Source organism: Pleurodeles waltl, chromosome 4_1 (genome assembly GCF_031143425.1).
Source record: "Pleurodeles waltl isolate 20211129_DDA chromosome 4_1, aPleWal1.hap1.20221129, whole genome shotgun sequence".
Lineage (NCBI taxonomy): Eukaryota > Metazoa > Chordata > Amphibia > Caudata > Salamandridae > Pleurodeles > Pleurodeles waltl.
In genome coordinates, this window is record NC_090442.1 from 835,054,656 (window position 1) to 835,070,250 (window position 15,595).

At 41.8% G+C, this 15,595-nt stretch overlaps 1 protein-coding gene across 1 annotated transcript in view; it reads left to right on the plus strand.

Annotated features, from left to right (window-relative positions):
- The window catches only part of LOC138288591 (uncharacterized), a 300,606-nt gene that overhangs the window by 189,603 nt on the left and 95,408 nt on the right, over window positions 1–15,595 (plus strand). Inside the window, exon 9 of the mRNA XM_069230091.1 lies at window positions 13,356–13,640. Within this exon, the coding sequence (XP_069086192.1) occupies window positions 13,356–13,640 (285 nt within the window). The remainder of the gene's footprint in view (window positions 1–13,355; window positions 13,641–15,595) is intronic.

Below are 15,595 nucleotides of genomic sequence, written 5' to 3' on the forward strand. Positions count from 1 at the left end.
AAAAGTAGACAACCAGGGGATTCCAAGGTGCTGAGTCTTGCCGGATCCCATGAGGTTTTCTTACCCGCAATGCCCTGTGAACTTTAAACTATGCTTGAAATCTCTTTTTTTTTTTATTTTATTTTTTACATTTTTGTGATGGAAATCCACATTGACATTGCTTTGATCTATTCCTGTCCCGGGCACTAGTCCAGCCACACAAGTGGTGCAGCATTTGTATTGGGGTAATGCTGGGTGGTAGGCTTTTTGTGGATTCCTGCAGATTCCACAAGTTTCTATCACAGAAATGTAAGGAAAATGTCATTTCAGGCATAGTTTGAGGTTTGCAGAGCATTTCAGGTAAGAAAACCTCTTGGGAATCCAGGAACCTATCAAACTAAGATCAATGCTCCCATTGAACTTGGTTTGATCCGGTCCTGTTGCGAGTACTAAGCCCAGTCACACAAGTGGCACAGCATTATTTTTTGGCACAAGTGGGGTAACGCTATGTGGTAGGATACCCTCTAAATCATATGCTAGTTACGGCACCCAGAAATTCAGAGATGTACACTTAACCACTGTTCCTGAACACCATATTGTTTGCTCATTTCAGAAATACATAGGTTTCTCATTTTTCACTCAACATATTTCACCATATGAATTGGTCAATACTCAATGAAAAACCATTGTACGGTGTAGTTCAGTTGTTGACATTGGGTACCTTGGATTTTTAGAGAACCTACAAATCTTATATATCCCTACAACTAGAAGGGTCTAGTTGATGTAATGATGTATTGTTTTTGTAAATCAGACACTCTGGAAAAAATTTACAAATGAAAAAGTCACTAATGGCTGTTTTACTCTACTTATTTTCTATATTTATTTATTTGAACAGTTAGTTTCTTTGGGGAAACCTCGAGGATTCTACACAATGACCCCTTCCTGAATTCAGAATGTTGGCTACTTTTCAGAAATATATGGCTTTCCTGGATCACCCATGGTTTTCACACTGATTTTCACCACAATCTGGAAGTAGATTGAAAGCATAAAAAATAGGAAAAATGGGCGACCTCTTTGAAAAATGCCAAAACTGTGGTAAAAGATTTTTTTTTGTTAGCTCTGCGTGTTCCTGAAAGCTGGGAAGATGGTGACTAAAGCACAGCAAACTGTTTTTTAATGCTGTTCTTAGGGTTAAAAACAGACACTTTTATCCAAAAGATTTTCCTATTTTTCCGTAAAGACTCAGGTATATTTTACCTGTTTTCTGGGTCCCCTCCAGGAGAATCCACAAATCCTGGGTACCTTTAGAATCCCAAGGATATTGTAAAAAAAAAAAAAAAAAAAAAAAAGAGCCACAAATTTGGCATGGATATCTTATGTTGAAAAATAGTTACGGAGCCCTAAGACTGACTACCCCAAATAGCCAAACAATGGCTCAGCACTGGGGTAGTGTGTGGGGGGGGGGAGGGTCAGTTAAGGGGTTAAAAACAAAATTAACTAAACAAACAAGTAAGTTGTTGCTGGTATTTAGCATGCACCGCACTCCTAGTATCTGTTTCATAGTGCACTTCAACAGGCCTCAAGGAGACATTGGATGTCTGCAGAGAGCATCTGGTAGCATCAAGTGTTAATGCCCTCCCTCCCTTGTCATTGTACAGCTGCCCATGAGCAACTTATTTCAAAGAGGCAGTACCCTTCTATGGATGCAATCGCTCCACTTATGTCTATCCAACAAGGTGCACTGTTTCCTTTCTCTCCCATTCACCTGCAAGAGGGATAGGTAAGCCTCGGAACTAAACACTGGAGACTGCATTACCATCTTTTAGGCAATTGGGCCAACAGTTTTTTTTCTTCTGTAAACACTTATTTTCTTCTGCTCTCGCATGCTTGGGCATTTCTGTCACTCACTTTAGCAGGGGTTTCTCATAGCAGTATGCCTAGGAGTTAGCAAGAAATGCTGCCCATCTGACAATAACACAATGGAGTGGCAGTGAGTGGTGTCTGCTTATAAGTGTGACTGTACAGTTTCAGTTAGCCACTGTTTGGGCACACTGCCATAGGGAGGCAAGGGTTGTTTGTTGATTCTCAGGTTTTGTTGGATGCACACTTGCCACACTGCCTCACTTGGCAGCATATACATTGAGTTTGAGGATGCCATTGGGAATGTGGGAGGATATTTACACCCCATTACTTCTCATTGAGTATCTATAAGATAATTACCTGAAATTTCCAAGGACTTAATTACTATGTCAAAGGTGAAGGAAACACATGTGGTGAAGCTATTGTACAAATGCATAAGAAATGGAGAGGGTAACTCTGTCACGTCTTACTCTGGTTTAGCCACAGGAGTTCTTACTTGGATAGCTCCAGGAGTTCCTTATCAATTGAAAGATAACTTTCAGGATCCATAGGACAGGTACCTAGTAGTGCCAGGTGCTATAGATGCATACAACATTTGTCTGGTTAATCTATATGCCCGAATGCTGATGATGGTGAGCTCTTTGAAACTATCCTTCGGATTACAGCTTCTTACTTCCAATGGGAATTATTTGGGCTGGGGACTTTAACTATGTGCTTGTCAGGTCATTAGACTGTCATCCACCTAGGGCGATAACCAAGCCCAACATGTCCAGACTCCTCAGAGAGGGGCTGAATTTTATGGACTTCGGCATTTGTAACACCCCACATCTATAACATACTCATGCGACACACAAGCTGCAGGATTACATAGCAGACTGGACTCTTTTTCATTATGCCAACACTATAGTCACAAAATACAAGAAGCAGTTTACCTAGCGAGATATTTATTGGACCATGCTTCATTTCTGATTACATATAATACCAGATGTGACATGCCATTGATTCCATTGGCTGTAGGAACAATCACAAACATATTTTGATATTAACAAGGTTACGGCCAAGGATAGAACCACTGAATGCAAGTCTATGAAAGGAGTGATCATGGGTGAAATGTATGTCCAAAACATATGGTATAACAATGTACCTGGAGAAGACCCTGTTCTTGAAAAAAAAGGAAAAAAAACAGTTGAGAAAGTTGAGGCGGGTCTTCCAAGGCACCTTGAGAAAATGAACAACTGGATAGACCTCACAAAAGACTCTTGCCCCGGATCCTCAAAAGATAGAAAGAGACAATACGTGCCCATAAGAAGACTTAAGGTTTAACGTGTGGAGGTTTTGATGCAGCAGTGTGTAAATGATGCATCTGCTTCAAACATCTGACAGGCATATAGCCAGCCCTCAGTCTGTGATTTTCAGCAGGTGAATGCTTAAACTTCTGCACTTCCTACTAATAGAGCATCTTAGGAGCATTGGGAAATGTTTAATGCCCCATTCATGAAGGAAAAAATCCTTGCAGCAATTATGGAAGTCTATGTTGAAGAATTTGAAACCACAATGTTCCCTGAGTCCATGTGTGAGGTTACTAATCCCTAAGGCGGAGAGGGGTCCACCTGTGGTGTGTCTGCATACCGACCCCTATCCATGCTGACTGGAAAGTGTTGGCAAATAGGTTGTTTGAGGTAATTCCTGAGCTGGTGCATGACGATCAATGCAGGTTTATCAATGCAGTTGTATCCCAATAGGAAGCACAATCTGCAATTATGTACATTATCTCATTTTATTTGCATGCCACAGTAAGGGGAAGAGTAATTTGCCTTCGCCCTTCTAGATATTGAATAGGCATGATTTCAGAGTATTTGTGGGTGATGCTGAACTGGTCAGGGATAGGGGGGAATTATATTAAATGTGGTCAAATGTCACACCCAAACCCTATGACGAGAGTAAACATGAACAATCTCTACCTTTATTGAACTGGAGAGAGGGACAAGGCAGTGAAGCCTCCTTTCCCCCTGCTGTGTGCCCTCACTTGGCCCACTGGCATGCAGGCTTTGTAGCGCCTTTCTGCTCTAGGGGACCCAGGTGCATGCGAGCACCCACGTGATATCCCTGCATGCAGACAATGCCCTGGTTTATTTTCTCTGAGGACAAAATACTCAGTTCCAAGTCTCCTTCACATCTTGAAAGTATTTGGAGCCATATCTAGACCCTGCATTAACTGTAGAAAATAATCTAAAATCATTCTGATGGGGAGACCTAGGGTGCTGGAGGGTCGACACTTTATCCACAGTGGGCTTTGAGTGGGTTACTACAAACTTCTGATACTTGGGAATACACATCTCACATGATGATTCAGAGTTATTATTTAAATAAGGGTTGAGTACTAACTGTGCTTAGCGCCTCTTTTAAATTGTGGAACACCATACAGTTATTGGGTATGGATAGAATTCCTATAGGAAAAGTGGTGTTTCTGCACAGATGTCTGTGTTTCAGGGGATGTTCACAGAGCTGCCAGAGAAAGGGTTTGTGGAATGGACCAGCTCCTGGTCGAACTAGTTTGGGTGAGGAAATGAAGCAGAGTTAAGCTAGCCACTCTAAAGGGAGACTGGACGAACGGGAAGTTGGTGGTTCTTGACATGGAACTCTACTACATGGCAGCTCAACTGCAGCATGCTGTGCATTGGCTAGCTTATGAAGATCTTTGGGGAATGAATGTTGCTCTAATGAACGCATGAGGAACTGCTGCTGGATTGTTTGCTGACCTGCGACAGAGGATGGCTCCCTAATCTACCATTTGGAGTAAGAACCAGTCAATTTTTTCAGTGTGCCAAAATGGGCCACACAGCCAAAGAAATTTGGCCTGCTTTCCCTGATTTCCCCCTCGCTCACCTGAATCATAGTTGAAATTTATGCGTTATTGAATTCCAGAAAACTGATCACATTCCTATACAGAAAGGCCACTAACTAGATTAAAAACATAAGACAAATGGCAGGAACTGGTGTCGAATGAAATCACACAGGTGGAATAAGATAGTGTGTTTTAGGGGTGAAACAGGTTCTCAGTAATCCACGCTTCAAATGTGTTCCATACAATTATGTCCACATAACTTACCTGGCCTCTGCTAAGTTATGTAAGATGTAACCAGACCACTCCTCTTGCTGTCCACATTGGCGAGAGGAGGACGCAGATTTCACACATCTTACCTGGAAATGACGTGATGTCTAACATTAAACGAGACGAACGGTGCAACACACAATTAGGCACTGCTTGCCAGGACGTCTTTACAAATGGAAGAAAGGCAGGAAGGCCTCTGCGGTTAGGGATGGTCCTCGCAAAGAAGAGGGTAGCCATGCACTGACTCTGAACTTGGTTGCCAGGGTTCGACTGATGGGCTAAGGGCATGGTAGGGTTGGCAACATCAGAGTTGTCGTTAAAGAAACATACTTGACGGGATAAGCTAATGGAGTACCTTACGACAATGCAAACACTCACCCCCAGTCACAGATCTGGGTTTAATCCATCGTTTTTTTGCTGCCCAGGCCATTCCAGTTTGGACCTAGTCATATGCAAATCAGTCTTGACCCTGTTCCCCATGGGAACAGTCCAGCCCGAACTGCCAGGCCAGGTCTTCCCTGGACTGGAAACAAGCATCCTGGGGACCTGGCCTGGCAGTTCGGGCTGGACTGTTCCCATGGGGAACAGGGTCAAGACTGATTTGCATATGGCTGGGTCCAAACTGGGGTGGCATGGTGAGCAAAAGAACAATGGATTAAACCCAGATCGGTGACTGGGGGAGAGTGTTTGCATTGTCAGCACTCCGTCCATCATCCTTTTGTGTTGCTAAAGTTGCCCTAAGTGGGAAGGGTATGCCCAGACGTGGGTCCCTTGCTCACTGTGCCACTGGAATCAAGCTAGCCTGGCTGAAGAAGGGTGATACCCTGAAACCGGTCCCAGGATGCTTGTTTCCGGTCCAGGGAGGACCTGGCCTGGCAGTTCAGGCTGGACTGTTCCCATGGGGAACAGGGTCAAGACTGATTTGCATATGGCTGGGTCCAAACTGGGGTGGCATGGTGAGCTAAAGAACGATGGATTCAACCCAGATTTGTGACTGGGGGAGAGTGTTTGCATTGTCAGCACTCCGTCCATCATCCTTTTGTGTTGCTAATATTAGACTGCTAACTGATCCACAGAGTAGCACGCCACTGTGAGCTCACAGCACTGGGATTGAATGGATCAGTAGCAACAGATGGCAGATATTACCTCGAATCTGGACTTCCTACAAGCCCTGCATGGGGTGCGCCTGTTAAGAGTGATTGTGGCTAATGTACATTTAGCAAGGTACTCATTTAAGGCGGAGGACTGTGATCTGGTTGGTTCACACCTGTCCTCCATCTAGGAAGGCAGATGGGCACAACCATGGATGGTAAACAGAGGGGAAGGCGTATGTATTCCTATGTACTTCATGGGTTGATCTCACAAAGATTGATAGTGCTGTTTAGTGCGGTTGGAGGGATTTGGGGTGGGAAGGTAGAGCGTACCAGAGTTTGTGTGTCTGCATTTCTTTTTAAATTGTTTTTTCCCCATTGTAAGTAATTGTATAATGATGAGCTCAGAATCGTATAATTTATCTATTTTTCTCTTCTTCTCTGTCGTAACATGCTCAGTGTTACAGTTGTACTATTTTAATGTATACAATTCCAATAAAACATATTTAAACAAAAACAACCTCCGGGACAATAAAAAGAGGTAAGAGAAGCCAAGATAGAAACACGCCATATCACTGACATGCTCATCACAGAAGAGCCCCTCCGCAGGCCCAGAATGGATGGCATTGTAAAAGGAAATCTCAGAGTTGGGCTGAAGGCCATGGAGGAAGAAGTGACGTATATGAACACATATATATATATATATATATATATATATATATATATATATATATATATATATATATATATATATATATATATATATATATATATATATATACATACATACATATACATACATATATATAAAAGAATAACACATGAAAGGATACATAAGTAAAGATGCCGATGGGGCTCCGCAGGCACTTAAAAGGAGATGTTGGTAACAAGCCACGAAGGCACCAGGAAACACCCAGAGGGCCGTCAGACAGAGAGGCAATGAGACCAAAAGAACCAAGGACCGTGAAGCACGAATCTACCAGGAAAGGAGGTAAAACCTTAATGGAAAGGGAAATTGGAACTAGGAAAGGGAATAGCACAACAAAAGTGAGTTAACGTATTACAATGACAAACTATGGTAAAGAAAGCTGGATCGATACAAGAATTGGAAAGTGGTCAGGCAGCAGCTAGGCTTTTTATAGTGACCAGGCGATGCTGTGCTGGCCCTGAACTGGAAATATCTGTTCTTGACCCCCTGTGTGTAAACCAGCCCCAAAGAGCCGTAGTCTACAGTCTCCGTCCCTCCCTGGTCTTTCATTTCTTTCCCAGCCTATTCCTAGATTAAATACTGGAAATGCTGCATACTAGTTTTCCCCCAGTGTTGTTAAAAATGTTTTTTTTTCCATTAGAACGATAACGCTTAGGATAGGTGTGGTTCATTTAGCAAAACCAGGCCACATTTTCTGAAAGTTTAAATGCTGTGCATTTCTTTTGGTTTGCAGAAAATCATAGAAAATGTAACAGTAGCCACAGTGTCTCTGTATGTGCATAGTATCATTTTCCATAGCCGAGGGGATGTACTCGAGACAGTTTGAAGGTTGAAGTGATAACCCTCCATTGTTATGTTCAATGTTATGAATGTGCAGAACAGTCCATTGTATTAAGTTGCATGTCTCCTGTTTCTGTCCAATCAAAATAATTTGCAAATATACGTTTTAGAATTTAATAGTTTGATTAGTTTTCTGCATAAGTGGTATTTTAGTACCATTTCTGTGAGATGTCATACCATGAATCTGTGTGCTGTGTTTGTCAAAACATAAAATATTTATTTTTTTCGACATTCAGACATTTTAGACTTTAGCTATTTTGCACTGCACGTTTTAGAAGTGCTGCTTTTTAATAGGTCAAGCCTGCAGGCAGCACGTATACTTGGTCGCTTGAAAAGAAAAAACAATTCTAAAAAGGGGCTTTTAGACCACCCATTACTTACCATTCGTGGGTACTATGATCACTGCACTTTACTTTCTGTGACGCATGGACCAAGTACAGATTGATTTATCGTAATTAGTGTCATCATGGTGCACGCGCTGTCATTGGGGTTCTATTTATTTATTTTTAGCAGTTTTAAATAGTGCAAAGGAGATCCGAACCAAAGGTACTGGAGTGCTTTACATAAGCACCAGTTATATAACACAAGCTCGCCTTCATTTCTTTTTTTTAGGCATGAGTAGATTAAGGGCCTGATTTAGATATTGGCAGATGAGTTATTCCGTTACAATTGTGATGGATATCCCGCCCGCCAATATCTAAACCAAATTATATCTACTATATATATATATGTGTGTGTGTATGTATATGTATATATATATATATATATATATATATATATATATATATATATATATGATTTAGATCTTGATGGACGGGATATTAGTCACCGTTGTGGCGGAGTAACTGGTCCACCAATATCTAAAACTGGTCCTAAGTGATTTACCCAGAATCACAGAATGTTGAGGCAATGCTGTCCCTGCTTGTTTAGAATGTGACACTCATTCTCCTTGTGTGTCGGAGCTGTGAGACACAAGACACTCTGTTTTTGCTGAGTTAGAGGGAGACATTTGATTCCTGTATGTTTGTTGACAAATGATAATGGGGCCTTTTTATTACAATGCACCCCTGGTTCAATCAGTGTCTGCTCAGCCTGTGCAGCCAGCCAGCTCCATCCAGGGTCCCACAAACTTCATTAAATCAACTGTCTTCATTTTCTCGCACATTAAGCATACATAGTTTTTTCCTCTGCTCTTTGAAGTTTAAAATGTGCTTTTGTTGGCTGATTTCATGGGAGCTTTGCACTTGACAGCAATTAGATGACTCCTTTTGTGTGTATTTTTGTCCCTCTCTGATCCAGATAAACCTATGAAAAAGTGAGTCTGTGCATGCTTGTGCATTGTTAGACCACAATATCAGCTAATGCTGGAACTTACATACGGCTACACCACTCTATGCCACTTCACACCATTCCACTCTAACACTCTCCTCCACTCTAAGCCTGTCCACTCTTCTATGCTCTATGCTACTCCACTCTATGCTACTCCACAGCACTACACACCACTTTACCATTCCATTCTATCCCACTCTGACACTCTACTCAGCTCTGTGCCACTCCAATATGCAACACAAAACTTCACTCTTTGCCACACCACGCCACTCCACACCACTCCACTCAAACACACTACTCAACTCTAAGCTACTCCACTCTGCTCCGCTCCATTCTATGCTACTCCACTCTAAGCCACTCTATTCTATGCTACTTCATAGCACTACACTCTACATCACTCAACATTACACACCAATACACTCTGCCATTCCACTACACACCACTACACTCTGCCATTCCACTACACTATGACACACTACTCAACCCTATGCACCTTACTCTGCAACACAAAACTCCACTCGATGCCACTATAAGCCATTCCACACTAAGGCGCTTCACTCTGCCACTCCACTCCACTTCATGCCATGCCACATCACTGCACTCTACACTGCTCCACTCTACCTCGTTCCAATCAAGGACTGTCTAGGCCACTATACTCTACACCACATCACTCTACAACACATTCCTCCACTCTGCAACACACCACTCCACTCTATGCCCCTCCACCCTGTCACTCTGCAACACTCCACTCTGCGACACGCCACTCTACTCCACTGTACGCCACTCTGTCAGTTCAAATCTACATCACTACAGTCCACACCCCTGCATTCCATGCCATACCAGTCTACACCACTCCGTGGCACTCTGTTCTACTCCACACTACTCCACTCAGTGCCCCTAATGACACTCTACATCACAACTCCACTATAGGCCACTCTACAGCACTACACTCTATGCCACTCTAATCCACTCCACTGAACACAACTACACTCCCCTTTATGCTCTAAGCCACTCCACTCTAGGCAATTTCACTCTACTCTACTCGGTGACACTTTGCTCTTGGCCACTCAACACCATGCTACACTGCTCCATTCTATGCTACTTCACTCCAACCTGATACTCTACCCCACTCCATTCCACACCACTCTACGTCACACCACTCTACCTCACACCACTCCACTGTACAGCAGTACACACTACTCCACTCTGTCACTCCACTCTGTGTCACTCCACGCCACTCTAGGACACTCTATGCCATGTCACTACACTCAGACACAAAACTGTACACGATGACATTCAAATCTAAGCCACACAACTCTACGCCACTCTACCTCACTCTGCTCTACTCTGTGCTACTCTACTACACCACACTCCTATGCCACACCACTCTACTCCACTCATATGCTGCACCACTCTACTCCACTTATATGCCACACCACTATACTCCACACCACTCTACTCTACAACACTCCACTCTAAACCACTGCACTCTTTGCCTTTCTACGACACTCCACTCTGTTCCACTCTCCTCTACTTTTTTCTATGCCACTCATATATAGCCATACTGAACAACAGCCACACTGGTGTACAGCATGGCTAAAACACATTACTAAAGCCACTACCTCTTGCATAGGTGAGGCCTATTGGCTTTGCCAATGCTTGTTTTTAGTGGCCTTCCTCACATTATTCTGCTACCTCTGTTCATAACCAAGTGAACTACTGTTTATGTAGAGACGGTTAGACAGATGTGGTCCTTTTGAACTTACTGTTTTGATTTGATTTATGCTAATTTTCCTGATTATGATTAACTTTCTGTTTCTGTGATGAAAACTTTGATATTTGAATAAATCTGCATAATTGAGAACTGGAGAAACCTAGTTCTCTTCGCTGTGTATTTGAGGACTGGATTCTCCCTTTCTTACCAACTGACTCTCCTTCATGTCCATTGGGTTGGAGCATCAACCATGCCACTTCCTGCCACCACCATCTGAGATTATACCCGTAAGGGGCTGTGGTGAGATGATATGAGGAAAGCACAAGATAACTTTGTCACATGGAATATTTAATATTTTGAGTTTAGCATGTTTTAAAATTATTTTGGTGTAGTTCCTACATCATTGTTGTGTCTCATGTTTTGATATGTATTCATGACAAAATTGCACTTATTCTTTCTGATATGATTTTCTAAAGATGTCATGTACAGTATCCTAGCATGTGCATAACTTGAAGATATTTTGGTTGACCTTCCACAATTAGGGCTCTTTCAACAGCTGAGGGTGTATCTTTCGCCAAAGTAAATGTCATGTTTACTAGTGACTAGAAAAGAAAGATATTGACTTTCACAAATGTGAAAGCACCATAAATGGTGTTTGTTGAAGTGTTGGTTTAATATATTTCTGATAGCTGGAACCAGTATTCTAGCCAACTGGCTTTGTACAGTACTTATTTCTTTATATATTTATGCAGCTGCCCTACATAAAGCCTGCTATAATAGGCAGATATGGCTGAAGCAAACATTATTGAAAAGTATCCTGATATTTTATCCTAGTACAGTTCAGTGAAAACTGGGTCAATGAAAACTACTCATTGAAATAAATAATTAGAATACAAAAACAGAAGAATACAAATTGGGGGGATTCATCAGGAGTTAAAGTAAAGGTTAGGATCAAGGATAGACGTAAGGTAAGTGTCAACTTTGGGTCTGGGTAGGGGTTAGGGATAACGTTAGTCGGATACTCATTAGTATTCCTGGAAGAGTCAATGTTAAGATACAGTTAAAGTTAGACTCAGGTTATGCAGTGTAACTCGTGAAATGTATTGTAAAGTTATGATGGGGGAAAAGGTTAATAAAAATATATATATATTTTTTAAAGGTTAGGTTCAGGTTAAGGTAATCATTAAAGTTAGGATGATGGGTCAGATAGGTTACGGTAAATGACAAGTTAAGGGCTGTAGTTTGATTAGGATCAGGGTCAATATTATGGCCTGTGTTTGATTTATGAAATTGCAAGGGTAAGGATTAGGAACAAGGTTTGCTGAAGGTTAGATTTCGGTTAGGAGTCTGGTCGACTTTTCTAGTTATAGTACAATGTATTATATGTCTGCATCTGTGCATGTTTTGCTGTGCCTGCTTCTAATGTGGCAAATCCTACAGCTGTTACCGGCGTTCTCTAGGTACAGATTCTGTCTGTCCATTTGTCTAACCTCCGGTTTCCTGTCAGGCCATCTTCTGAGCGCAGGTCAGACAGTATAGCTTGTTTGGATGCATCTGCACCACCATGTCAGTCTCCAAGATCTTAACTAACCCCTGTCATTCTCGCCTCCATTAATTGTATCCCCTCTTACTATCATGCTTTCGTTTAAACACACATTACATTGTCTTAACTTCCACAGAACCCATCGCTCACCACGCAGAAGTGTCATATTCTATTAAACTACGCAAACGCGTCTCGTCATCTCATTTGCCATCACACTGCCGTGTTCTTCTACCCACAAACCCATACTGAGCCAAAATGCATGCTTCTCAATTCTTCTGCTGTGATCTCCCAGCCTCCCCAACTCCCACTCCTAACAACTGTCCATCAGCCCCTGCCCACCACCTTTCTACCCTTGAAGCCGTAGGAGGTCTCTGAATACAATTAACTCGATTTGCCAGTGGCAAAGTGATCTACACCAGATTCCTTAGAGTACCATGCTCATAATACAGCGCTTACAAATGGACATTTTATTTTTCATAGCCCTGTAAATAACACGTCTTATTATTAACTACCCCAATGGCACTTTATTTTCCGACCTTCAAACTACTTGTCTGTCTAAGGCGGTCTGTCTTAACTCAGTTATAAATATTCATTAAGAACTTAAAAACGTTTCACTCCTTTAAGCGGACTACATTATTTATCAAAATCCTACCTTACTAGTTTCTCAACATTTTTAATCTCATCTGGTCTTGTGCACGTTTATATTTTCCGAATTCATTTTGGAAAAATGTTAAGTTGCTTTCCTCATATGTTAATTGTCAAAAATAGATTTAGGCGGTAGCTCTTATTAACAGAGCTTTTGAACGCCTTCTTTATTTCAATGTGGTCTGTTTCTGTGGCAGAAAAAAATAGTTTTGATGTATAAAGCTCTTGAATACGACGTTTTAAATATTGTAGTTCTGAAAACATAACTCCAGCCGTGGAGACTATGGAAGAAATTATTGCTAAACCGGGGACGCTTACAAAATGAAACTGCCTACATTCAGAAACATGACAATGGTAACAGTTGAATAATAAAAAAAAAAAAAAGATATCATGTCTTAGTTTGAAGAACAAATGGTGGTTGGCAGGCAAGACATTGTAACATTCATTGTTATCTCCTTAACTATGTGCTGAAGATGTGTCATTTGCAAACAATACGTCTTTTGAATGATGTGACTTGTGTTTTTTCTCTCTAGGTCACTAGTGAATGAAAAGGTGCAGAGTGGTATGAAGGTCACGCGACTCAGCAAGGTGTTACTCCTTTACGTTATTACTCTCTACAAGGACGATTCCTTCTCACCACAATCAGCCGTGAATCAAAGTGTAACCTTTGCGTTATCCGAGACCCTCCATATTGAGGTGAAAGCAAAAACAATCGACATCAATTTAAACAAAACTTTTCACTTGGAAGTAGTATCTTGCTGGGCAACGATGACCCCTGATCCTGAGAAAGGCCAAAAATATTACTTCCTACAAAACAGGTATGGCCCTGTGCTCATATCAGTGTCCTGAAAACATTATTTTAGTACGGTCTTTGGGCGAGGCCAAATCATGTTTTCATGTTTTGGGCGTAAAGCAAGGTTCAGCGCTATGAACGTAAATCTTTGTGTGCAATTTATTTATTTATTTACTCTGCAAACTTAATCCTAGGTTTCATTATTAAAAGTGTTGACTAGAAACGTCCTGGAGAGGTAGATACACATTCAATTTTAAAATTACCACTATAGACACATAGGTCCCTTTTAATTATATGGCACTTGCATGCAGCTATACATTATGTGGATATCCTGAAACTCTGGCATGGATTTCGGCGTCATAGACTTACATTGGATACTCCTGGTTTAGACAATGAAAATTATACAAAGACAACTAGCACTACAGCTCACTGCCAAGGTAAGAGGAGTGTTTAACACCATATCCTATGAATAATTTCTCTCCTCAGTGCTCACCTTTTTTATTTTAAGTTTTCATTAATAATCATAAATCCAAAAGCCAGCTTGAGGCAAGATATAGGTAAGAGTAGTCCTATCACAATAGGTAAAAGTGAGTCATAGATCTCAAGGGCACTATTAGCAGGTAGCACCTGCAACCCCAATCTGGCTGCTTGCAAAACAAAAAAACTGCTGTTTTTTTTTTTTTTTGATTTTTTTTTTTTTAAAGCAAGCATGTCTATAGCTTTCGCAATGCAGAGATCGCAGAGAATGTTTTATAAAAACACTCTGTTGCCATTTATGTTTATGTTTAGGTTTGGTTAGGTTTATAAGTGGTTGATACAATCAGCAGGTAAAATGCTGTGCGATGTCACTTTCAGTACTCCTATGATTTCTAAGTAATAACACCCGAGACCGAGGTTTACTAATGGACAGTGTTCAATGAGGAAACATTTCCGAATTCCAAAACACCTGGTGGAGGCACAAAGAGATTTTCAGTCCAGAATCTCTGGACTAATGCCTGGCACACTGTCATTTCTTCAGCCCTACCATTTTGGGGTAGTTACTAACTTGTTACCTGTGCTGCTGACACTAAGATGGTTTTGCCTTATGGAGTAACCAACTTCTAAGAACAAATTATCAGCCTCTTAATTGTATTCTTATGCTTCACATTTTGTGTGTAATTTATGCAAACACCCATTTATAGTCATCAGTTATTTCACCTCCGTTTAACTCAAGGAAGTACTTCCTCACATCTCCCTCATGGTTGGCACCCTGACTAATTCAAAATTAGACTGTAGTGGTATAATCTCTTTAGGAGCTTCTCAAGCTGGCCAATTGACTCTAAAACCAACTTAGAATGGGCAGTAAGAATAAGTAGCAGTGGCGGCTGACTTGTATTTACGGTGGGGGGGGTGGGGGCGGCACAATACAAAATACACAATTACAAAATAAAAAAGTCACCTGCAGGAGTCTTAGTCACGGCGTCCTCCTGCTCCCTAAAGCTCCAACCTGGGACCAGGAAGCACCACTAACAAATCCTGATGCTGCTTTCATGCTGGTAGCCAGCATGAAAGCAGCCTCCGGATTGGTAGGAGAGGCCTCTCTCAGCGCTCACAAAAGCGCTGGAGGCCTGAGCTTTCTCTAACCCAGCTATCTTAAGACAGCTGGGATTGAGCAGTTTAAAGTGTGCATGTCAGGCTGGCCGTCGCAAGATAGCCAGCCAAAGGGACATGCACACTTTAAACAAGTGCACAGCGCCCTGCTGCCACTCGGCAGCAATTGCCCCATCCCGTCCTGAGGCTCGGTTCAGGAAAATGTGCTGAAAATTAAAGTGGTAATAAAGAAAGTTTATTACAATTTTATTTTTCAGTTCTGGGGGCATTTGTTTTGGGGGAGGCGACGCTCCGCTCACGTCAAGGGGCCCCCCTGATAAGTGGTATGCTGAGGAGTGGAGATCATATCTTTTCTGTGTGAAACCTGCACCAGCTGCTCATTGCTAACCG